Source organism: Sabethes cyaneus, chromosome 3 (assembly GCF_943734655.1).
Source record: "Sabethes cyaneus chromosome 3, idSabCyanKW18_F2, whole genome shotgun sequence".
Classification (NCBI taxonomy): domain Eukaryota; kingdom Metazoa; phylum Arthropoda; class Insecta; order Diptera; family Culicidae; genus Sabethes; species Sabethes cyaneus.
The window spans coordinates 246,929,823-246,955,508 of record NC_071355.1 but is presented as its reverse complement, the minus strand read 5'-3'; the positions used below and the strand labels follow the sequence as shown (position 1 = coordinate 246,955,508).

Here is a 25,686-nt window from a genome sequence, read left to right as displayed (position 1 = left end):
TAAATGAATAAACTAATCATAAAATTCATTACATCGAATAATCAAAAGTTATCTTGAAGCGTCTTAGTGGAATCTCAAATGAAAAAAATCATTTACTTTTACTAGTTATTTGTTTCGCCCATTCAATTCACTTCCCAAGTAACCAGTAAGCAGTCAACACAATTGTCAATTGACCTTGTTTTCTACTTAGTCTGATATGTAGGTTTACTGGTTATTTGGGAAGCACTGAACACTAGTCCTTTGACAACATTGTATGTATAAGCATACAGAACTATGATTAAAAGCTTATTTTTCTTTATATACTTCTGTAGAGCGCACATAATGCTAAAAAGACGAAATAGCGGGCTATTAAAATGCTACCCAAGTAACCATACACGCAGAAAAACGGTGATAGTTTGAAACAACAATCCCCTGTTGTTGAGTTCAACTTGTATCATATTTTTGAATCAAAAAAATATTGTTTAAACTGAATTCATACTCCTTTGGCTTCTACTAGATAGTTTATAAACACAAAAGTACTTATTTTTGATTCTACAATTTTTTCTTTGATAGAAACTAGCAATTATTCGAAATAACAAACCTTAATGATCAACTAAAAAGTCAGTTAGAATCAAAAAAATATCTGGGTTAGCCTCAAGCATTATATACATAATGGATATTAATTACTTTAAATACTTTAAGAATTTAAAAGCTGTTGATTTTCTTCAGTGCAGTACTCGAAATGTCGAATCAATCGCATCTATTTATAGACGGTAAAGTCGATAATGCAGTTCTAATTTAAATGATTGAAATAAATTTAAACGATTTTCATGGTTACAAAGCATTTTAAATTTATTTATCCATCACCTATTAAATAGTAGTTACGTCTTAAAGACACATTTTGCATCAGCCACGCTTTAAGCATTTTCTAACACCCTTTTATTTGCTTTATCACCTGTTCCGCAACGATGGTTTTTTGTACATCGGTTACACCCCCGTAGATTTCCGTTATCCTTGCATCACGATAGAAACGTTCGGCCGGCATGGTTTTAACGTAGCCCATCCCACCCATGATTTGCTGGCAGTTGTGCGCTGCGAAAGTGGCCGTTTCACCTGCATACCATTTGGCCATCGAACAAGATTTAGTTGCACGTTGATCCCGGTCAATGTCGGTAGCTGCTTTTCGAACGAGCAGCCTGGCATTTTCGATACGAAGCGCCATTTCGGCAATCCTGCTTTGAACGGATGATAGTTTTAGCAGTGATTGTCCAAAGGCAATTCTTTGATCGGCGTAGCAAACAGCCGCCTCCAGTGCCGCCTGCGCTATTCCAAGCGCTTGCGAAGCGATTCCTATGCGAGCACGATCTAACTGCTCCATTGCCAATCGAAAACCACCCCCAACCGTTCCAAGAATGTTTGATCTAGGAACACGAACATCATTCAAATATAAACTACATGTGGATGTTGCTCGAATGCCAAGTTTATCTTCCTTGGGGCCCACCGTTAATCCGGTTACCTTATCAAAGTCAAGCAAAAAGGCAGTGATCCCTTTGTACTTTAAATCGGTATCTACGGTGGCAAAAATGATGCCACATTGTGCCTCTACTGCAGACGTAACCCACGCTTTTGTGCCATTCAAAACCCAATGATCATCATCCGAGTGGGCTTTCGTATTTAAGGCTGCTACGTCGGAACCAGCATCCGCTTCACTAAGCGCAAATACACCTATCGAACTGTTCGAATATTTGCCGAAAAAATGTTGTTTTTGTGCTTCAGTACCTGCTCGATTGAGCAGATTTGCGAACAGACAGTTGTGTATCGAAACTATCGAACCGGTGCTTCCACAGCCCCGGGACAGTTCCTCTACCACCAGCGAGAGTGCTAGCATATTCAATCCTGAGCCTGCATATTCAGGGTCAACAGTGACTCGCATGAGTCCCAAATCCGCCAACTTCGCAATCTGCTCTGCAGGAAAGCGTGAATCACGATCGAGTTCCGTAGCAATCGGTACAAGCTCTCGATCCGCAAAGTTTCGACAAGTCCTTTGGAGCTCTTGTAAATGTGCGGGCAGTGGGCAAATGCTAAAACATCTAGTCAAATGCGTTGAGGAGGCTGAAATTGTAATCACCAAAATGAACGGCACGGAACAAACTTAAGTGATTTGAACTTGAATTAACTTACCAATTGCGGGGAGAATTTTGCGAAGCATCCTTATAGTACGATAGGTGATAGCAAATGTCGTTGTCAATTGATCATGTTAAATGACTAGCGGAAAATAAGCTAAGCAGGGCATATGGAAATTAGGCAAATATACCTCTCACCTCTCAGCCACTATCAACTGATAACATTTTATAACAGTACACCTTGCTTTCTTTTGTTTGGTTTTGATTGGGACTGTGAAAATAGTACGTAAAACGATAGCATTGTTGTTATCGTAATACATATTATGTCTTATAATAACATATATTGCTACATAGTAATTAAACATAGCATAATTAGTATACTAAACTGTATTTGCGAATAATGCGCGTTGTGGTTTGAAGTTCTAATTTTTGTCATTCGGTTAATATGTGCGTAGGCAATATTTTTATAGCCTTTCATATAATCGGAGTATCGAGTCTACATTATCGACAAACAGACAGCCCAACGAATTGCGCTACATAAGCACGAATTTTCAAAATAGTGATGTGCTTATTTTAAGAAAAAATATTTAAAAAAATGAAAGTTTTAGTTACATTGTTTTAATAATTATTATAGTATTGCCAATTGCAAGTAAAATTGTACCATCCAAAGTACGATATCGCTCATAAAAGTGCTATTTTGCATTAAATCGTTTCGGTATCTTCGGCGCACTTATTGCTTGGAAGATAACGAAAAAGAAGAAAACAAACTCAGTGTCGTCGATAGAGTGCAAAAATAATGTTGTTTTTTTCAGGATTTACCAGTTGGCTTATATTTACATATATTATAAAAAAAATTGGTCTCAATATATTGTAGAAGGGGGGGGGGCTACAAAAAAATAATGACATCAAACCTTCAATAACTAAACAAAAGAGAAGAAACCAGTGTTTATTTTCCCATATTCTTAAAAATTTAAAACAAAAATTTTGTACAGCACTTGAATTTTAGTTCAAACCGAACCAAAGATCAAAATTTTTTGACCCAAGCACATAAAGTAAGCATCCTAGTAGAGATGAACCAGTTTGATAATAGTGGAGTACCACAGGATCACCTTAGCAAGTCAATCGTAAAACTTGATCTTCATTTGAGTTTTGCTCTGAACTTGCGTGTCACTCGGTCCTTGTTTTTCTGAATAATCGACATACGTATCACTTACTAGTTCAGAACTCAGTACTGTAGCAGATATGACATGGATTGGTAAAAAGTCGGTATAATAAAGTGCAATATGGATAACCACAAATTAGAGTGTACAATTAGACTACTCGAAATCTGAAATTAGGTCGACAGCACGGTTCGAATGTATGCGCCCTGAGTCAGACTGAGACAAAGCGAAAGCGACATCGCAAAGGCGATCGATTGATCGTTGAGAGAATGAGAGATATTTGAATCGGAGCGAAACGAAAGGAAATTCAGTCTGTTGGATATATTAGCCGACGTAAGTCGCACTTGCAATTTGCTCCCGAAAGAAAAGAACGAAAAGCGCGACAATGGCACAGTTGGTAGGATTCCACCTCGGTAAGTTAAAACCAATGATGAAACCTAGGATTTAAAAATAATAAGCAGCAATAATAGGCAAATCTAAAAAAAAAATGTAATGCATTTTACGTGACAGGAGATATGTCAACCTATAGAGTGTGCGAAGTACGGTAATTCATACGACCGTACGTATAAGGAATGAGCTGGAACTGTGAAGTGGGCAAAATAAAATATGGCGGCAAAAAAAAATTCATTGGACTTAGTTAAAAAAAAATGGAGACAAACAAAATGAATGAGCAGGCAAAAAAAAATTAGGGCAGTCAGTGAAAAAAAAAACGATTAAGCAAAAAATATATGTCATTCAGAGAAAAAAAAAACGTGTAAGCAAAAACGGCTTCAGATAGGAAAATGTATGTGCAAAGATGGCATTCAGTAAAAAAAAAATGAAAGCAAATAAGCAAAAAAAGAGATGGCATTCGGCTGATAAAAAAAGTTTGTGCAAAAATAGTAAAAAAAAATAATTCTTTGATACATATGGAAAAAAGAAAAAAAAAAGAAAAGAACTGGTAGAAAACAAGCCGTTTAGACGGAAAAAAGTTTGTGTAGAGATGGTACCAAAATTCGTTGGTGTCAGCAAAAAAAAAAAATATGAACAAAAATAAACGACATTTATCGAGACAAAAAAAAGATATGGTATAGAGTGAAAGAAATGATGTGCAGGCAATGCCTGAGAGTAATGCAAAAAACATAAAAACTAAGTTAGGTAATGGGCAAAAGAGGACGTTTAGTGATTTATAAATTTATATTTTTACAGCAATAATCGTGAAATTTGGACAAATAACTATTGAAGTGTTTGTTGATATGTGTTCATGTTGATTGGATGAAAGAAAAAAAAACAAAATGCGATGCAATCACGGTACTGCTAGGCAGCCATGTTTATTGAATCACCATCTAACCATTTGCGTAAATGAGAGAGCATGACACTGTTATACGTTCTGTTCATTTCACTCTGCAAAGCCAGTATGCTGGCAGACGGGTATTATTTTCAAATCTTAGCCAGATTTGTGCAAATAATACCCACGCCGGTAGTAGATGTTGGCTACTGTCAAACACATAAAGTAAGGATTGGGTTGCCAGTCCCTTGGATGCAATTCATTAAGTGAAATTTCATTCAGTGATTTAACTCATAAAAATAATGGCATGGAGTATGGCATTTGTGCTCTACTTCAGTAAATCTGAACTACGGTGATAGATTTATAGCAAGATTTTCGAGCATTGGATTTGCTCAAAATGCCGCACCGATTTGGACAACAAGGTTGAGTTTCGAAAGTGTCTTATTTACTTTAGCAGCCGGAAGTGGTAGAATCTACTGGTGAGTTAAATTTTGGATGATTAATGCAGAGCATGAGGATGAGGCTGCGCGGTTTACCCTTTGGAGTTGTCATGAGACAGTAGAGTAGTTGTGCTCACGAGTTTTGATGTGAATTTTGTGTCGAATATTGCATGTACATGGCACACGGTTCGTAGCGGTCGTGTTTGGGAGAGTGGTGAGGTTGAGCATGACATTTTGTGTGCACTTTGAAAATGAGCATATCGCCCATTGCTATGGCGGTTTCTTGACAATAGGTTAGTGCATGCGGCGGGGCAGTATCGCTCGTATTCGGAATGTTTTTCAATAGCGCATTTTACGTGACAGTAGATTTGGAGCTTGCTGATGTTGATGCTGCGCTTTCCCAGTGTTGTGTTGGTACTTGACATAACACAAGGTACCACACGGGAGGGTAACATCGATATCAGCAATGTTGTCAGTTCCTAAAATGGTCTAATTGTAATGATGCACATAAAGCGAAGAATACAGAATTCAAGATTGGGTAAAGCAGGTTCCCTTATACACATAAAAGGATAATACTACCAGTTACCCAGGGAACAAACCCATTAAGATTGCTGATATTTACCTTACGCACCGACGCGCGATTTGTAGCTACTTTTGGTAGATTATGCACGTTTCGCCCAATTATACCCCGGTAAAAAAAATCAGACGGTACGGTGAAAAACGATGTTTTTATTGCCTTTTGCACTGGACTTAGCAAGCTCAATAAATATATAAAGATTTTTGGCGTAGGCTGTTGATGTATGATGCTTTCCAACATGACAATTTGTCCTAGCTTCGGCTGGACATATACTAAAATTGGAACGATACAGAGGAGAAGATTAGCATGGCCCCTGCGCAAGGATGATACGCAAAATCGCGAAGCGTGATTATTCAAACAATATTGTAGATGTCAGAGTAATAGCATGTATATAAACTAATACCACCATCTTCCATGGAAGGCGAAGGTACTAAGGGTACTAGGCCTGTTAGACATATCTGACAGTGTGTCCAGTCTCGATACAGGTAGTCGTCGCATGAAGTCATGATAAGAACGTATTGAATCTGTGTTGCTAGTTACATTGGGCTGTCGTTAGAGGCCGTGTTGCTGATTTCTTAAAATTGTTTGTTTTAAAAATGAAGTTTGAACTAACAGAAAGAGAGAAACTCAATATATTAGTAAAAATGTGGTGATTCACTTATGCATAGATATTCAATACGAGGTCATATTGATTTATTTACTACTTTAGTTGCTCTTATATTTGTATCTTACGCAAAGGGGTAATCAAGTTGCCATGTTTATCATCATAAAAACGGGTGTAATATATGCACGGAGAATAAAAATGTAGTTTCAACCACATTTATGGTTGTTTTACGCACAAACAAAAATTTCGTTTTGTTTCAAACTGAAATATATGATTGAAATGAAAATATTCATTGTTATAACAATCTTAACTTCAAATTTGAAAATACTTTACTTTTAATTCAAAACTATTATTTTCTAGATTCAAACAGAATCTCGTTTTGAAACAACAATATTTTCAGGTTGTTATAAAAATATTTTATTGAGGCTTACAGCAACAATCATTTTGTTTGAAACAAACTGGAGCTTTTTCTCTCCGTGTGTGTGTAATAAACTGGCAAATTTCACATACATTTGAAGTAAAGTAAAGTATAGCTAGGTTGGCGAGTGCCCACCCAATTGTCATATTTGTGGTCCCAATAGTGCCTTTCGATTAGTCGATTGATGATAACTCAATTTATTTTGTCACAAGTTGCAACCCGTGTCCGCAGAGTAGAGAAGGGGGATAATGTAGCAGATATGACATGGATTGGTAAAAAGTCGGTATAATAAAGTGCAATATGGATAACCACAAATTAGAGTGTACAATTAGACTACTCGAAATCTGAAATTAGGTCGACAGCACGGTTCGAATGTATGCGCCCTGAGTCAGACTGAGACAAAGCGAAAGCGACATCGCAAAGGCGATCGATTGATCGTTGAGAGAATGAGAGATATTTGAATCGGAGCGAAACGAAAGGAAATTCAGTCTGTTGGATATATTAGCCGACGTAAGTCGCACTTGCAATTTGCTCCCGAAAGAAAAGAACGAAAAGCGCGACAAGTACGAAATAGTATCATAATCTAACCATAGTGTGAAAATGGCGGTTTAGGTCCCTACAACTACCAGCTACCGACATTTTTTAAGAAAATAAATCTCTAAAATTATTGACACATTCCAGCGTTACGGGACACAATTAGCACCCATTGTCACCCTGTGAATCACCTTCGGTTTTACCAATTTTTTGGCAAATACCTTGTAAAATAGTTGTCAAAAGAGTACTTCTTTTTCCACTAGAATGCCAGGGATTTCATGAAACAGGAACCGATCTGCATAGTAGGGATAATGTACCGTAACGCTGGAATGTGTCTATTCACGTTTGAAAACGCTTGTTTGTTGGTCAACCTTTTAGTCATGCATATCAGCCCATTCCTCAGCCGATGCTTCTTCTGCAACAATAACGTTTATTTTATTCAATTCCATTTGGCCGGCCGCCAGCACGGCTATATGGGCCAACAAAGGTAAACACCTTTGTATATGAAGGATGCAAACCGTTTCGAAAATTTCATGTTTCGAACATGAAACAGTTCGGTGACATCTCTTCTGCATGCATCCAATGCATGGTTTATAACAGTATCTTTGAGCTTTAGGTCCCCAAAATCTAAAACTAGGGTAATTACTTGGAAACTAAGGAGTAAAACGACCAATTCTGAGTTCCGAAACCACCGATCGCTGATATTACGGAGTGTCTAATTTATTGTACACTCAAGTCGCTTTTTACACGAAGGATACGTCCCGCGTAAATCAAAACCGCGTAAATTCCGAAATTCGTGTGAAAAAAACCGCGTAAATCCCGGAATTCACGCAAAAAAAACCGCGTAAATTTCAAAATTCACGTAAAAAAACAAAATTTCGCGTAAAAAAACTAATTTCGCGTAAAAAAACTTTGTGGATTTCAACACTACGCGAAAATAGACGTTTTGAACACATCCGCGTAAATTCCGAAAATCGCGTTAAAAAACCGCGTAAATTCCGAAATTCGCGTAAAAACCGCGTGAATTCCGAAATTCGCGTAAAAAAACTACGTAAAAAGCGACTTCAGTGTATTTCTATTTTCATTTTATCTAGTCGGGTTTATTTCTAATTCCCGTCGTAGTAAGTAAAGCCATTCTAATTTTCATCATTTGTTGGATGGATTTAATGAATACTCCAAAAGTTCTTGTGCTGATTTGACTAAAACACACCTTCCGATCCGTGAACTTTGAAATCACTGAAAAGCGATTATTAAAGCATATTATTGAAATTACGCAACTGATTTTATTTCTTAAATTCGTCGTACCGTTTTAAAATCCGTCCATCAAAATTTTTCATCGTCCGAACTAAAAATCACAACAATGTTTACGAAGCTAACGCGCATGAATTTGTGTAGGACGGCATGACAAATGTTATTCTGCAAAATTTCTGCAGGTCAGGCAAGTTTTCCTGGCTGCAGAATAACGACGTTTTCATTTACGAATGACGGAAATTGAAACGATTAGTCGACATTTTCTTCATTGTCGCACGAAAAAACGTAGGAAATTTGGCTGGTAGGACTTCTTTAATGATAAAAAGCATTTAAATAGATTTCAGGTACTTTTGATTGATCGCGTATGATAGACAACAAGTAAAATATTAAGGAATATCTAGTTTTGCATTGTGTGTCATAAAAATGCTGATATTTTTAATAATTTGTGTTGGATAGGACGGAAATAGGCAATTACGACGAAGCAGCAAAATACCCTATTACCCTGTTAATGGTCAATCAGGGGAATTCTTGCTGCACACATAATTTTTTTTAAATGCTTTGAGTTTTCGTTTTGACATATCTCGCTTGGTAGTTTGTTCTTTGTGCTATTCGTTCAAAATAATAATTTTTACTGAACATTCGAAACTACCCGAATTCCACACAGAAGTTCACCGAAGAATTAAACTAACTCAGTGTCATGGATAGAGTGCAAAAATAATGTTTTTTAATGATTTATGAGTTATTTTCGGTAATAACATGGTTATATTCGTTAACATGTTCAGTATGTAAAGATTTCCTTTCATTAAATGGTTGGTTTTGTGCTAAAACGTGCTAAAACCTTTTAACAACAGAGCACCACTGATAATTACATAATCAAAACGGCTTTCGTTTAAAAATGTATTGTAAATTTGGATAATCCGAACAGAAGTTTATGCGTTTACTGTTCAACTTAATTTTATTATTTGCATTTTTGATAAATTGGAATAAAATTTCAATGTCGTAAAGTTCAGAGACGTTACATACCTATATGAGACTGTATGAATTATTTTTACCCGCACTCTACAGGTAGAATATTTAACCTTTGCAGGTGGTTTTATATTATTCTGTTTTTGCGCAACTTCGTATGTCCCATATTGTCTAGTGGTTAGGATATCCGGCTCTCACCCGGAAGGCCCGGGTTCGATTCCCGGTATGGGAAGCTTTTTTTCGATTTTTTTTTGACAAATATAACGTTATTCACTTTCTTCTAGGTAGTGCAACTTGTTTATTTTTTATTATAAACCATTGAATATTAATTACGACTTGAACACTGAAGCTATTATTTGCACTATAAACTGCCATTTCAATAATTCTAACATCTGACACGAACACATTCTATTTAGCGAAAGCATAACTTTTATTCATTCAAGATAATTTAAACAAAATGTAAAGACTGAGAAATGCAATGGATTAGCAATAGTAGTTTTTTCACTTACGATCTAGCTAATATTTCATTTCCATTATATTTTATTTAGAGCTTGCTTCCTGCTGCTCAAACTTCGGATATTTATTTTCAACTGCAGTCCAAGAGAGCTTACCGGTTGACAATCCGCGGACTACTTCAGCCACCTCTGAAAGCTATGTAGAAAAACACCTAGATTAATCTTCTGCCTTTAAAACATGACAGTAATTATGGATGTTACCTCAATTCGAACTTGCTTCATTGAATCACGTTCACGCAGTGTTACACTATGCGGTTCGTTCAATGTATCGAAATCAACCGTAATACCGTACGGGATGGCGATTTCATCAGTACGAGCATAACGACGGCCAATCGAACCACTAGAGTCGTCCACCTTATGGGAAACGTCCACGCTTGTGAGAGCAGACGCTAAAAACATAAATCAAATTAAATTATGTTGCCAATAAGAAGGCAACAAAAACTTACAAATTTGCTTGACGAACGGCGCAAACTCGGCGTTGTTACTAAGCGGTAGTACGGAACATTTCAGCGGTGCAACCACTGGAGGCAGTGAAAAGTAGCTCCGCTGCTCGTCTCCTTCACGCATTCGGAAGCTGTGCTCCAACAGGGAGTACATAATGCGACCGATACCGAACGATGGTTCAATAACACTGGGCGTAATTTCTTCTACGTGAACGGTTTTAGAGCTAGTTTTGACAGCAATCATTGCGGCGTCGAGCACAACCTCCGAGCCATTCACGCTCAGGCTATGCTTTCCAGAGTCGGCTAAACTCTGCCCAATAGCCTCCACGTCCGAAAGGCTTAGCTTCGCCAGTGCTTCGGTAATGGATTTCGCTTCTTTTTTAAATGCTTTTCCAATCGCCGGTTTGTTTGGCACAACCTCGGTTACTTCAATAGTTTTTGGGGCCGGAAGTTTCTTCTCCGCTACTAACTTGACTCCGGTTGCGTTCGTATGCTGCGTCAAATCGTATGCCGACCGATCGGCACAACCAACGCACTCGATCCATCCGTAACTGGTTAAGCACTCCGCGTCCCAACAGTCACAAGCATAATGAGCCATTTCGTTGCCCATGTGCTGCCGGAAGCGTAACCGATCCGGAAGGATACCAACCTTAAGCATGAATTGTTGAATTCGAGCCATAAAATAACCCAGCGTTTGATTTGCAACCAGACCGCTTGCCACAGCTTTTCCAATCGTTATCTGCTGAGCGCTTTTTCCGTCCATTTGATTGCAAGCCGAATACAGTGTCATGACGATATCCTTTACATTATCGAATTTAGGATGATCCTTCAGTTGTGGATCGCAGAAATGTTCGATCTCACACATGGTAAATTCGCGAACTCGAATCAAACCGGATCGGGGCGAGATTTCATTACGGAACGAGTTTCCAATCTGGGCTGCCGCAAACGGCAGCTTACCTTGATTAAATTCCAGCAAACGTTTGAAGTTGACAAAGATGCCCTGAGCTGTTTCAGGCCGTAGGAATCCTTTAACCAAGCCCGTAGGACCAATCTGAGTTCCGAACATGAGATTGAATTCAATCGGTTCCGTTAGCTCGTTTCCAGTAATCGGACTCTTCATACCGAACTTTTTCAAAATCGCACCCATTTCCTCTTTGTTCATACCGTCCAACTTAATGACGATGTCCTCACATTCGTCTTTCAGTTCCTGGGTAGCATCCTTAGCTGCCGATATTTTCTCCAAATGATTCTTTATCAAATGATCCAAACGGAAACATTCCCCATTCTTTACGTCTTTCACCATTAAATCCGCAAACCGATCTACGTGTCCAGATGCCTTCAAAACGGGCTCAGGCGTTAAGATCGAACAGTCCACCTCAAGCATTTGCTCTTCCAGCACAAAGAACTGCCGCCAAGCGTTAATCATGTTTGACTTCAACGCGCAACCCATCGGTCCAAAATCGTACTGACCGGTGATTCCACCGTAAATAGCAAAACTCTGATCATAGAAGAACCTCCGCTTCAACAAATCTTCCATACGAGCACGATCGAAAGTAGCAACGGCTGGCGCCAAGCTGAGCTCTTTCTCCTCCAAAACCTTTTTCCGTGCCTTCAGCTCATTGACGGCTTTTTTGACATCGATTTCCGGACTGCCCTCGGCCTTAAGCTTTCGTACCAAATCACCCTAATGACAGAAAATTAAATTACACTAACGTTAACCACGAAATGCTGGATTGACATCTTACCTGCTCTTTAACGGCCTGTCGCAGCGGAGCTAGAATTTCCTCTATCTTCGGATCCATGGTCATGCTTTCCAGCAGTTGCTGTTTTAGTTTAAAGTCACGGTGCTTTTTATTCGAGCCCCAGACAAGTGGTTTGCTTTTACTGACTGCGCTCTGCTGACTAAACACTGCACTGGCTGACGAAAGATAGTATTGATTTACCACTAAAAGATGACGAAACTTTCCTGCTGAAGTACAGAAGTTTGAACACTGCTTTTTTAGTGCAACCTTTCCAGATTGGTACAGAATTACTCTATTTAAAACAACCGAAATGGAATGGTGCATTTAATAACTGGCGAACGCACTGATAGTTGTTTTAAAATTGGGAAAAACTAACGATCACCGGGATAGAATATGTTGTAAAATTTTCACGTCAGCACATTCACTTTTCCTCAACGAACTTGCACAATAATTTGACAGTTCTGTAACGTGTCTGATTGTTTTTTGCCGTCGTTCTTTTTGGGGTGACATTCTGCGCAAGACGCGCAAGAAACAGGCGAAGGCGAACTGAGCGAAATACAAAATTGCGTAAACGTGAGTTGACGCATAGATGGCGCAATTTTCGAAACAAAATTGCGTTTTACAAACTCGAATTAATTCACCAATCGGAAGGAAAAACTGTGTTATCATTCCAATTTATCCAATAACTCTTTTATGGATTTTTTTAAATGTACAGTTTAACAAGTGAAGTGACTGGAGGTATTGATGCCAACATGAATATCAGTTGGATTATATTACGTATTAAAGTATTTACGGCTGTTTGCAATTAAACAAATTTCTTTACCTCAAATTTTATGAAGATACGAAGTAATGGAAAATTTGACTTAAGTAATTACTTCATACGCAATGTTTTTGATTATATGTGTCATTTCATATCGTCAGAATATTCAAATTAAATTGAATCTTATAAAAGCAAAAGAAGCAACGCATTCGGCTTAAACGTCTTTCTAGGTTTCTAAGACTTAACCCTTCTTTTGGGACAGACTTCATAGTCGTTAGTTAGAGTACAGGACGGTTACGGGGCTGACAATCCTACTGACTGTATCTAGCAGCATCGTCTTGCCGAACATACGACGACTGGCTTGTAGGCTTGCATCGCATCTCGAAGCTATCTGAGTGGTTAGATGCTTATAAAAGCAATGCAAGTAAAAATTGTACTCGTCGTCGTCGTCATCATCATCAAACGGGTGTCTTGTGCTGTTTCAAGAAATCGTTTCCATTTAACTTGATCTTAGGCCACTCGTTGCCGATTTCCCATCAGGAATTCACAAGTCGCTAGTTTGCGCGCAAACTTCGTCTGGTAGAGCCATCTCGCATGTTGGCCCCTCTGCTACCGGTGCCGGTGGGGATGTTGAAGAGAATCGTTTCTGTCATCCGGCAGACTACCGATTTTCACCAGATGTGCAAAAGAAATCTTCCCAAGCAATGCCTGTAGTTCGTGATACATAAGCCACCGGCACTCTCCGCTTTCAGTTTGTATTCCGCCAAATAAATTTCCCAACTAAATGGTTCTTTCCTAAACTAAATAATTTGCACACTGGCAACAGATTGCTTTCGGCGATAGTATAAATGGACTATGAACATTACACTACCCCCAAAAGCTAGTTGTTGTGAGTTTATTGTAGAATTGTGGGCCTTAACCCTTTATAAGGCAGTGGCAACTATATTGCCACCAACATAAATTTTTTATTTTGCTTCCATAATTATATTGATGTCATTATAGACGCAAAACAAATATTTTTCGTTGGTGGCAAAATAATTGCCTCGGCCTTATAAAGGGTTAAGCGGCACCATCTCTATAATTTCCCAACTAATTTAACATTGGTTTTATCCAAGTTGTCACCTCTAGCTTGAATGTTTGTTCTCGGTGGCGCGTATGTCCTCCGTGAGCAGCGTAACTGCTTCTAGTCCATAAAGTACTATGGCTCTTATTAGAGATTTGTACATTGTCAGCTGCATACGTTTTGATCGTAGCGTTTTGTGAAGGACAAAGTAGGCCTGATTTCCTGCTTGAATGCGCCACTGGATCTCCGTATTAGTGTTGTTGTCAGCGTCGCCAGCGATCCCAAATGCATGAACTCGTCCACCTTATCTTTTTCTAGTTCGTCGCCGTCAACGGTTACCGTTCATCGAAAGCGCTCCCAAGAGCCTCCTCCTTTCATGTATAAGCTTTTCGACGAATTTATTTTTAGTCCCACCCTCCTAGATTTCGCTACCAGTCTGGCGTAGACTACTTCCGCCGTCGCAAAGTTACTGGCTGTGATCCAAAGGTACCTGGCTGGCAAAGTAACCTGCAAAGAAATTGACTGCTTTTGCTAAAAATCGTGCCTCTCGATTCGCGCCCCTCTTCGGAACCACTGTAAATCTTGAATGATCCGAAGAGCGAGCATCGAAGCGAAAGGTATGATTTTTAGCAATCAAGTGTAATGTTAAAAGCCGATAAAACCTTGTTTCATACCTCACCATGTCTCGACGGAACTGTAGAGGTCTGCTCTACAATAAAACACAGTTTTATCCGGGTCTAAAACAATCCTTTTTATTAACTTGTTTCACTTGTCACTGACAAAGCCTTGTCGCCTTCGTTGTCTGATTTCAACTGCTGCCGTATCTGTTAGCTTTTTATTTCTCTCCTTCGCAGTCAAAGTACTTTGAACAACAGGTAATGGGCTACACGCTAAAAGAGTTGCATGTAAGACCCTACAATCCCCCTTAGCTTTTAAAGAATCAATGTGGAATAAAATCCTTAAATCTAGTGGGTTCGTTTCTAGTACGCGTAATCTTTCTCGGAGGTTCTTCGCTTGATTGAATATCAGATGTAGAGTTACCTGGCACTTCTAATTTCTTCAAATGGGTTACATTCCGTCGATATTGTCTACCAGAAGTGTTTGAGCGGATAATTGTATCACTGCCTTGTTTCCGAATTACTTGAAACTCTTCCGGTGCAAAACACGAATCCAACTTGTTCTCTTTCCTAATGCGTTTAGCAACCACACTATCTCCCACCTTAATTTTACTAGTCTGTGCCTTTCTTTGGATATCTGCGTATACCCTTCCTTTTTCCTTCGAAATTCTGTCTCGGTCCCTTATTTCTTCATCGTCAAGTCTAGCCGGAGGAACACAAGGTAGTTTACTTCTTATTTTTCTACCGAACATTAGCTCTGCAGGCGACATTGATGTCGTTGAATGATTAGTAGAGTGATAGGTTAACAGATACTGCCTCATTTCTGTCTTCCAATCTTTCCCTAGCTGTTGTGCGATCTGCAACCGCTTGAGTAAAGATCGATTCTGGCGTTCCACCTCGCCATTCATAGCTGGCCAATATGGAATCGTATTTACTAATTTTATTCCATTGACTTCACAGAATTGCTTAAATTCTTCGCAATTCTCATTCAGCTGAGGGCCATTGTCCACTCGCAGTGTCATTGGTAATCCAAACCGAGAAAATATTATCGAAAGTTCTGCTATAGTATCGCTAGCCGTTATTGAACTCATTTCACACACCTCCATAAATCGACTGTAATAGTCGATCACAACTAACAAATACTGTCCGTTAGGCAATGGGCCTAAAAAATCGGCTGCAATATCTATCCACGGTTGATTGGGGAGTTCACGACGAATCAACGGCTCTGGAGGATTCGGGGCTGATACAAGAGTACATCCTCTGCATTGTTTAACGAATGCTTCAACCTGTTGGTCGAGCTTAGGCCACCATACGTTTGTCCTGAGATGAGATTTCATCATCCGCATTCCTGGATGCCCTTCATGAGCTAACGTTAACACTCGGTTTCTGAGACTTTCAGGGACAATAATACGATCAACTCTCATAAGAACCACTCCAACAGTACATAACTCATTCGCAATGAGTTTGAAGGCCAAAGGTAAATCTTCGTGATTTCCCTTATCTAAGCACTGAATAACATCTCTTATTTCTGCATCGTTTTTACTCCCTTCTTCTAATTCTTCCCATCGCAAGGCTGATGCTGCAGCCGCGCAACTCGCAATTTCTCGAATAATGATTTCTTCGGATGAATCGAATGGAGTTGATTTTAGTGTAGCTATTCTAGAAAATATATCAGCAATATTTTTCTGCCCAGAAATGTGTATGATTTTGTATTCGAATGCTTGCAATCTTAATACCCATCTCTCTATACGAGCACATGGTTTAGACTTTGGGGTAAACAGATATTCGAGCGCCTTACAATCAGTGATAAGATCAAACTCTTTCCCGTAGAGATACATGCTAAATCGTTCTACGCTCCAGACCAAAGCTAGAGCTTCTTTTTCAGTCTGGCAATAACGAGACTCTGTCTCGGTGAGAGTTTTAGAAGCAAAACAAATCACTCTGGATTCTCCTTGTATATTAGTTTGAACTACCCAAGTAACCAGTGAGCACTTAAAGAAGCAGAAATCTAGCTTTTTATTAGCCTATGGTGCACACCATATCGTGCAGCATAGTTCAATATGCCTATAAAAAGCTGCTAGAAAGCCGGTTTTGGCGAAATATCCGGCTACATTAGTGCTTGGAGCTTTACAAAAGTCATAAAACGTAACGCCTGTTGCGTAACGGTAAAACGTCAAACATAAAAAAATGCGAAAAATATATTGTACATCCTTTTTTATCTTCCCTCTCTGTTATGCTTATATGGCGTACTTTGTTGACGTTTCAAGATTGCTTTTTGTTATTTTCTTTTTCGGTTAGAATTGAACCGCCAGCCAATCTGTCGATAGGAATAGGAATAGAGGAGTATAGGACAACGCCTTTACCAGTTGATCTGTAAACGGTAGTTGCGAGTCAGCTGCCAATAGCTCTACTTAAATTACCGAAATTCTTAACTCGGATGTTTGATTTGCTTATCAAGGCGGAATGGAGGGAAAGATTTTGTTTTTCACATATCTTCCATAAGTTGCGCTTTGGGAGAATTACCTACCTTTTATTTTCTTTTTATGTGATGGCATACATGTATAGAAATATTTCTTGCATATTATCCGTATGCATATGCCCTATAGATTCGTGTTGATGTTTATTTAATCGGCGGTGCAGGATTTTGCGTAAGACAAAAAGAGAGGGAAGCATTTTTTCTGTTATCACGCGTACGTTCGCAAGGAGATTTCCTGCAAGTGTGAGCAGTGTTCAAAATCTCTTTTGATGCCGGTAACGGCAATAAAGCTTGCTTAGAGCATCTAATCAGCTTTTCATAGTGCTTCAAGTAAATATTAATTCAGCATTGAGAATGCCATTTTAAAGCTGCTATGCTTTGACAATGCTGAATTATATCTGGCAGCATGTAACTTGCAAATTTAGAGCAGCTTTCAAGCTTAATTCAGTGCTTAGCGGTTACCTGGGTAGTACTGCCCCTAAGCCTACGGGGCTTGCATCCGCGATAACGCTAGTATGATCGTTAACGTCATAGAATCCTAGAGATATTGCTTCTACCATAGCGCTTTTAATTGATTTAAATGAATCAATTTGTGCTTGACCCCATACAAATTTAATATCTTTTTTTGTAAGCTCTCTTAGCGGCTCGGCAATCGTTGCTAGATTTGGGATAAATTTGTTCATATAATTTGCAAGACCCATGAAACTTCTAACCTCTGACTCTGACACAGGCGAGCGAAATGAAAGAAGGGCTTTAACTTTGGCGTCTGAAGGACTTATCCCTTTAGAAGAGATGTGATGTCCCAAAAAATCTAACTCCGTAACACCTATCAAACATTTCTCTTTATTCAACTCGACACCTCTTTCTTTCAATCTCTCCAAAACCTAGAATAACAATAGTAACAGTTTATTTAAGTAATTCTTTCTGTATTGTCGTTTAAAATTATTATTTGAAGAAAAAAAACGGATAAGCAAGTAATATTATCTACAGTTTACTCTACCTTCTTCAGGTTTGCATCATGTTCGTGTTTCGTTTCTCCTTCGACAATGATGTCGTCCAAATACCAAAACGCACCGATGCAACCAGATAAAATTTCTTCCATAATTCTTTGGAAGATCTCCGGAGCGGTGACCAGCCCAAATGGTAACCGCTTGAAACGAAAAAGACCTCGGCCAGTGATAAACGTCGTTATATCCCTCGAATCTGGAGCTAATTCTACCTGATGAAAGGCTTCGCGTATGTCCAGTTTACTCCATACTTCACTCTTTCCCAATCGAGCCATATATTCATCGACTACTGGCATTGGGAAACGTTCTCGCACAACGGCTTCGTTAACTCTTCGTAAATCCAAGCAAAGTCTGGGTTCCCCCGATGCTTTCCCAACAATTACTAGCGGTGAAACCCAGGACGTAAGACCTTGCTTTACTTCAATTATATCGCGTTTAATCAATTGTTCCAGCTTTTTATTTACTGCATCTTCTAATGGAATTGGTACGCGGCGTAGTGGTTGAAAAACAGGTTTAATTTCAGGTTGCATACGAATATGTGCCTGTACCCCTTTAATTTTACTGAATGGATTCAAAGGCTCTTCCACATTATTTATATTAAGGCCAACCTTAAGTACATCAAGCTCTTTAGCTGTACGATCACCTAACAAGTCTTTTTGTCCACCTTGCACGACAAAAAATTTCGCTGACTGATTTCTTCCCTATAGCAATTTCTGCTTCAAATGTACCGGAAATATTTAGAGGATTATCACTTCCATAACCTTTCAATATTTTTGTTGATCCCTTCACAGAGCTCTTTATTCGCACGTTTGCATTTTTCAGATACTCCCATGTCTCTAGCGTAATCAAGTTAGCATCTGCGCCTGAATCTACTAGTAACTTAATTTGAATGCCTCCAATTTTACCTTCTAATATATTCGAATCGTTTCCCCCGTAAAAAGCGTAGTACACTTTGTCTTCTTCTCTTATTCCATCAGCTGGTTCATTTTCATTCGGGTGTATTTCGGCTTCGACAGATGCTTTATCTAGCGTATACACTCGTTTCGGATTCAATAGTGTTGCAGTATCCACTCGACGCTTTGGACACTTTGCCTCAAAATGTCCTAACCGCTGACAACGACGACACGTACGTCCTTTGGCTGGACAATCCGCTGACTGAGCTTTATGACCCATTTTGCCACATGAGAAACACACAAGAGAACTTCTGCCAAAATCTACACGGTATGGTTTAATGGCTGGTTTTGCCCGATTATATCTGAACGAATTATTCGTAACGTACGTTGAAGTGGAATGACCTGTCTTAGCATCTCTGATCTCGTACACACACTTCTCACGCAACTCATCTGAAGATTCTTTTAGATCCTTCAATTGTAGCTCAGTAGCTTCAATTGTTGCTGCTATTTCTTCTATCTCGCTTAACGATCTATCACGCTTCAAAATACTCTTTTTCAACACATCGGACCAACAGTTTTCTACAATCACGTCAATCAAGTACGTTTCCCTCAATATCTTTGCTACCTCCTCCGAATGTTTATCAAACCCACAGTTCATGGCTTGTTGACGTAAACGCATGATGAAATGAGAAAACTTTTCTCCCCGGTCTTGCTTAAGTTTCCTCAATTTTTTTCTCTCGATCACATCCTGCTGACCGGACTGAAAATATCCGTTCAATAATTCTATTGCCAGATCATAAACCTTTGGCACTCGCGCTACTAGTGGAACTTTATCGTGATCCGGCAAACTACGGAACACTCTTTGAATGTCTACTCCTCCAAGGTGCAGCAGCTTTGCTTTCATCATTCTCTGTTCATTGATTCCATATGCTTCAAAGTAACACTCTAAAGATCCTTTCCATATCTCCCATTCTCGTGACAACTGGCTTTTTTCAATTGATTCGCATCTAAACGGGGGAATCTGCCGAGTTTCATCCATCTAGAATGATTGTAATTTCTGTACTAATCGCACATTGTCTTCCTTTATTTTTTTTAAATACATACAAGTATTGAAATAAAATAAAATAAGTGAAATCAAAACCCACTGGATGAAGACTCAACATAGTAAATATGAATGATAATAGTGATAATAATTAATTGAAAACGAATCATAAAATAATAACAATGAATGGCAGTTGTATGTTCTCTGATTATATTTTAAAATAAGAACGGTAGATTATAAATAACACATTATCATTTTTTTTTCGGTGTGTTGCATTATTCATGTGACTGAAAATTTTATTACCATAATAAAATATCTATTTCCACTGGCAACCATTGTACCCTCACATAATAAACGCTACTAATCCAGTCAAAATATTTCATGGACGCTTCTGGTTTAATCCAAATTCACGCATATAGCCGTTACCGGTTCCACCAACGCCGCTCCTCCCATTACATTTATCAACGCAACTTTATTTTAATAAAGTTCGTTCAATCCTAATAAATACATACCTAGAACGCTGCTGGTTCAATTCTTATTACATTGACGCTACTGGTCTGTAAACGCTACTGGTTCAAACCGAATTCCAGTTACTCCATTGACGCTACTGGTCTAAGTACGCTACCGGTTCAACTATCGTTCCATTGACGCTACTGGTCTGTGAGCTCATTAATTCAAAACAAACCATTTTCCGTTAACGCTACTGGTCTCATCACTTTCCATGAACGCTACTGGTTCAATCACCAAATCCATCCTAAAGCCTTTCATCAACTCCCAAACGCAACAAAAATATAAATGCAATCACGTCCATCTCAAACTCTTCCAATGCTCCAGCACATCAGGCCAATTACATACATATACATACCATACATCCCAATATTCCTTGTGCCTATATACGCACATGCCTCTTAAAATCCTATTGGACTTCAAATCAAAATCAGCCGAACGTTAATCCACTCACAACTACAATTATAATCGAATTCACTTTCTCTTTCTTGCCGCCTTCCACCGTTTATTTTTTTTTCCAAAACCTGTAGTTCCATTTCCTTTAAGCACTGAAACCTTTTGATGAACATGCTAACCTGGTCTCGTAAATTAGTTTTCATTATCACTATTATCACCGCTTTTCATCCAGTAAAGCAAAATGGTTGCTAATCGCGCAAAGCGCTTGCATTATGTACCACAAGAATGCCAAGCGTCGCCATTTTTTTTTTTTTTCACTCGGTATTTTACTTTCAGCATAATTCACATACCTTATTTCCTTAGTTTCCTCGTCGCCAGATTGTAGAGGTCTGCTCTACAATAAAACACAGTTTTATCCGGGTCTAAAACAATCCTTTTTATTAACTTGTTTCACTTGTCACTGACAAAGCCTTGTCGCCTTCGTTGTCTGATTTCAACTGCTGCCGTATCTGTTAGCTTTTTATTTCCCTCCTTCGCAGTCAAAGTACTTTGAACAACAGGTAATGGGCTACACGCTAAAAGAGTTGCATGTAAGACCCTACAGGAACTCTAGACTGTCCCCAAGATGCGCGGAAAATCGTTTTCGTACATAATCTGCTATTGTCTATGATCTTGGTCGACTGTATCATAGGCTGCTTTGAAATCAATAAAGATGTGATGCGTGGGCACGTTGTACTTTCGTTATTTTGTCAGCAGTATCAGCATTTTTGGCTCGAGCAGCACGTTCCTCACAATCATGTAGCGCAAGCTCTCATGAAGCTCGCCTGACAATTCCCTACGAAATCTTGTCTATCGATGACAGCCAGTGAAACAGGATCCGGTAGAGTACCTTGTAGGCCACGTTTACCAGCGTAATTCCGCGATAGTTGCAGCAGTTGACCCAATCATCCATTCCAAATCTGAAGAATAACTCAGTGTAGAGTCGTTGCCAGCGTTTCTCAGTCATGTTTATAAAGCACTGCTTATAATCGGTCCTTACCGGTAGCTTTGTTGGTCTTCAGTGACCCGATTTCTCGTTTGACTTCTTGGAGTGCAGGACACTGGTATCCATGGGTACTCCTCAAATAATCCTTTCAAGTCATTTTTGTTTCTCCGCCGTTAAGCACCCAACTCGTCGGAAGAAGGCAATGTCTCATCCAGTGTTCACGCGTAGTTCACGAGTAGAGGGGCGCACTCTTTTCTTCGCTTTTTAACAGCATAGAGCCGGGGTGGCTCTTGCCATATCAAGAATTCTGTCTACTGTTGAGCGTCTCGCCACACGCAAGTCGGCTTCAGCCTGGTCTAGCCATCTAGCACATTGGGCCCATCTATTCTTAGTTGGTGGGGTTTTTGAAGAGAACGGATTTCATTGCACAATCGTCCGGCATCTTTGCGGCATGGCCATAGTTTTAAATACATCAACGCCACTCTTCGCTTTCCGTTTATGCTACGCCTCCGTTGTCCGCAACACCTTTCACTTATCTGGTGGTGTGACTTAGAAATATAATCTCAAGTAAAATTTTAAGTTAGATTTGAAATAAAATTTCTAGTTTAATTTGAGGTAATGCAGGTCTAAATTAGAGCAAATTGAAGTCCGATTCTACGTCCAATTTAAAGTTTAAGTCTAATTTGACCTTTACAAGGCCAATTCAAATTTCAATTAAAGCTTTATTTCATGTCTCCTTTTTGTTCTGTTTCAACATCTATTTTAAATTCTATTTCAACTTTAATTTTTATTTGAATTTCATGTCCCTGTTCAAGTCCAATTACAAGTCCAGTTTCAAGTAAAAATTTGATTTTAAATCCAGTTGCAAGTCCAATGTCCCATTTCAAGTCCTATTGCAACCACAAATTTTCCAAATCAACAAGATACACTTTCAATATCAATTTCAAGTTCTATTCTTAGGTCCGATGCTAAGTTTAATTTTAAGTTTAGTTTGAAGCATTAGTTTAGGTTCTATCTCAAGTACAATTTTATTTCCCAAGTTCCGTTTGAACTTTAATTTTGAAAAGTTCTATCTCAACCTTCAATTTCAGTTTCAGTTAAGTGGCGCTGTTTAAGTCCAAATACAGTTTTAATTTCAATTCCAAGTTCAATTTCAACTTCAAGTTAAATGCTAAATTCACCTAGTCAGGTACAATTTCAAGATATTAAAGTTCATTTCAAGTCTCAATTCTTTGTCGGACTTCAAGACTAATACCAAGTTTAATTCTAACTAAGCAGCAACTTGATATTGTCAACGTTCGAACGTTCTTTGCCTGTCCTGTGACCTATGACAACTGTTAAACAAGGTATGTACTACGTATTGAAACTTGGAGTAATGAATATGTTGTTAATTCAATAAAATATAGCTTCTAAAGTTCAGCTTCTAATAGCTTCTTGCAAAGATTTTGACAATCATTGCTTCCCAGGTAACCAATAAGCGTTGTATATCATATTTTTGACTACATAACTGTTGTAAATTGACAGTTCTATTCAAATCCTGCTTGTCAACTGCAAATATCAACATTACAAGAGGGTTAGCAGTAAAGTAACTGCATATTTTGCCAAAATATAATTTTAAATAACATTTAAGGTGACTTTGCATTTGAATTGCATTGGCAATGCTTTTGGTGAACCTTTTGTTTGCAGTTCCCTATGGCCCTACCGGCGAGCGGATGCTGTTAGTTTTGTAAAGAAAAGTGTTAAAAATATTCCATTATAGGAGCCAATTGTAACGTGACCTGGAACTGCAGCAAATTAACAGATTTCTTAACTCTGGAAAGAAGTAACATATTACGCCACCCTGCGACAGCTTTTTCATGAGTTTTCCGCAACGTTCCGCAGCTCGCGCAACGCAGCCATTACCGTATGCATTGTATGTTTGGTCCTTAAATGGCTTAAGCCAAGCCAAATTGAAATCCCTGTAATGGTGTGTCTATTGGTTTTCAATTTCCATTGTCGTATTCTTTACCAACTACTACGAAGGGTTATCTGTGTATGAATTTGTGTGTTATTTCCAGTTTGAGTCGATATTGTTCGGCTGTAGAACACGGATTTCGGTTTACATTAAGTTTGATTTGCACTACGCTTGACGATACCAGAAAGAAACCAGTTAAATAAAGTTGAAGCTGAACTTTTCTACAATTGACAATCGAATCTAAATCCGTTATTTTAGGTTAATTTAGAAAAATTCGAAAAGTAAAAATACATTAAACGGGGATTAGCAGAAGCAGTTTTAAACTTCCTTCAGCACATCGCGGCCATCACGATTCGAAGCGCCAACCATGATGTGTTTTATCAGCGAGGCCTAAACCATTTCCTTCTCGGCGGACAGAAAATTTATTAGTTAGGTATGTTTACTGTATTTAACTTTATGATTAGTCAATATTTACACTAGTGTTTAGTAAACTTTTTTGGCATGTTTACCAAATCACACCGCGTGCGCCGCGCACATAATAATTTCAATGAAAGCGAAAGGAGCGTGAGGTTGTTCGGGGAATTGACATTTTGTTGAGTTGTACTTGTTGAATTTGGTGTCACTCAGAGGAATTATAATTTAGGGACAAGCATATATGGTGCGGCAGAAATAAGTCATCGTTTCGATTTAATTGGCAGCTGAACGCTGCATTACTTTTCGTGCACTTTTCGAATTCCAGCAAAAGCAATAACTGTTCCTTTAGTGTTTGTGGATTTCTTCTCTGTTGCGGATTCTAGTACTGCGTTTCGCAAATGGAGGTTCACGAACCCCTGTCCCGGGGTTCGCCAAAGATTTATTTCGCTTTATAGGGAATTTCATCAGGGGGTTTGCGAACCAAACTTTGGGAATCGCTGTTATAGCATATAATTTTGGCAATTGGCTTCAACTGTATATTTCTGGCAATATATGCTTTAAAATTGATGCACCTAAACCTAGAACATATCGTTTTTCATAAAATGTTACCTGTTTTCGCTCTTCTTGTAAAACGAATTGAATTAAGATGAATTTGAATTTTTGCATTATCATTGCACTTTAGACCAACATTAACAAAGTTGTTTTTTAGGGGAATCTCTTACCCTCTCCCCTACGACTCCCTAAAGATGATCATTCGAAAGCATAAAATTCGATTGGTGCGCGGGGGTTAAACTAAAATAAAAAAATTCGAAACTAACTTGAAAGTATACTAAATTTGGACGTGAAACTTTTTTACGTCCGCCCGCGGTCACAGTTTACTTCGATCCTTACTCGCTAGGGTTGCCAGGTGGCCGGTTTTTGGCCGGCCCGACCGGTTTTTCACTTGCAAAGCCGGTGGCCGGTCAATCCAGCAAAAAGGCCGGTTTTCTGACGTATGAAGCCGGATTTGTACTTCTTGCCTGGTTTGTTAAATTTTCTGGTAAATTTATTACCAATCCTGAACATTGGATCATTGAAGATAGCTAGTTTTGCAGTAATAATACTTTGCTTCTGGCGGTAATATACATTAAATTGTCCACTAGCGCTAGAAGCAAGTAGTTGTCACTCAAAAACTATCTTCAATAATTTACACAGGAAACTGTCTAACGCACGTTACACATTACAGACAAATCCTCTAATATGCTGCCGCAACCCCCCCCCCCCCCCCCCCCCCTCCGCATTTTTTGAAGGCAGGATCGACCGACCGGTTTTTGTAATTTTCAGACTTGGCAACCCTATTACTCGCCCACCTGATTCTTGCTAAGTGCTAAAATCATGCAAGACCCTATCAATACATATGACCAAAATCAGTTTTATCGGTAGAAAGAGTAGATGAAAAATTACAGTAGGAGTACATTCCACCCGCAGCCTCATTTGAGGGAATGCTCTATTATTACATAATTTGTAATAATAGCCGGATTGGCGATTTGTAGTCAAGGTGTCTACAAAAAAGT

The 25,686-nt window shown here is 38.8% G+C and overlaps 2 protein-coding genes and 2 non-coding genes across 4 annotated transcripts; 2 read left to right on the top strand and 2 right to left on the bottom strand.

Annotated features, from left to right (window-relative positions):
* Nucleotides 1–815: 815 nt before the first annotated feature.
* LOC128743141 (short-chain specific acyl-CoA dehydrogenase, mitochondrial-like) lies at nt 816–2,307 on the bottom strand. Its single transcript, XM_053839666.1, has 2 exons — nt 2,161–2,307; nt 816–2,091 (listed from the first exon to the last, which is right to left on the bottom strand). Exons 1-2 carry the CDS (start codon nt 2,186–2,188, stop codon nt 908–910), a joined length of 1,212 nt encoding a protein of 403 aa, XP_053695641.1. The 5' UTR covers nt 2,189–2,307; the 3' UTR covers nt 816–907.
* A 3,487-nt stretch (nt 2,308–5,794) lies between these two features.
* On the top strand, nt 5,795–5,904 carry LOC128744847 (U6 spliceosomal RNA). Its single transcript, XR_008412469.1, has one exon. It is a non-coding gene; the product is annotated as a U6 spliceosomal RNA (small nuclear RNA).
* A 3,575-nt stretch (nt 5,905–9,479) lies between these two features.
* On the top strand, nt 9,480–9,551 carry Trnae-cuc (transfer RNA glutamic acid (anticodon CUC)). Its single transcript has one exon. It is a non-coding gene; the product is annotated as a tRNA-Glu (tRNA).
* A 205-nt stretch (nt 9,552–9,756) lies between these two features.
* Nucleotides 9,757–12,469, bottom strand: LOC128741573 (glycine--tRNA ligase). Its single transcript, XM_053837494.1, has 4 exons — nt 12,023–12,469; nt 10,281–11,961; nt 10,036–10,223; nt 9,757–9,970 (listed from the first exon to the last, which is right to left on the bottom strand). Exons 1-4 carry the CDS (start codon nt 12,341–12,343, stop codon nt 9,860–9,862), a joined length of 2,301 nt encoding a protein of 766 aa, XP_053693469.1. The 5' UTR covers nt 12,344–12,469; the 3' UTR covers nt 9,757–9,859.
* Between the last annotated feature and the right edge of the window lie 13,217 nt (nt 12,470–25,686).

Coding starts and splice junctions, on each gene's coding strand:
- LOC128743141 (XM_053839666.1), bottom strand. CDS start 2,188: ATGCTTCGCAAAATTCTCCCCGCAATTG. Junction 2,092..2,160: donor CAAAATTCTCCCCGCAATTG/GTAAGTTAATTC, acceptor TTACAATTTCAG/CCTCCTCAACGCATTTGACT.
- LOC128741573 (XM_053837494.1), bottom strand. CDS start 12,343: ATGCACCATTCCATTTCGGTTGTTTTAAATAGAGTAATTCTGTACCAA. Junction 11,962..12,022: donor GACAGGCCGTTAAAGAGCAG/GTAAGATGTCAA, acceptor TTCTGTCATTAG/GGTGATTTGGTACGAAAGCT. Junction 10,224..10,280: donor GCCGTTCGTCAAGCAAATTT/GTAAGTTTTTGT, acceptor TTATGTTTTTAG/CGTCTGCTCTCACAAGCGTG.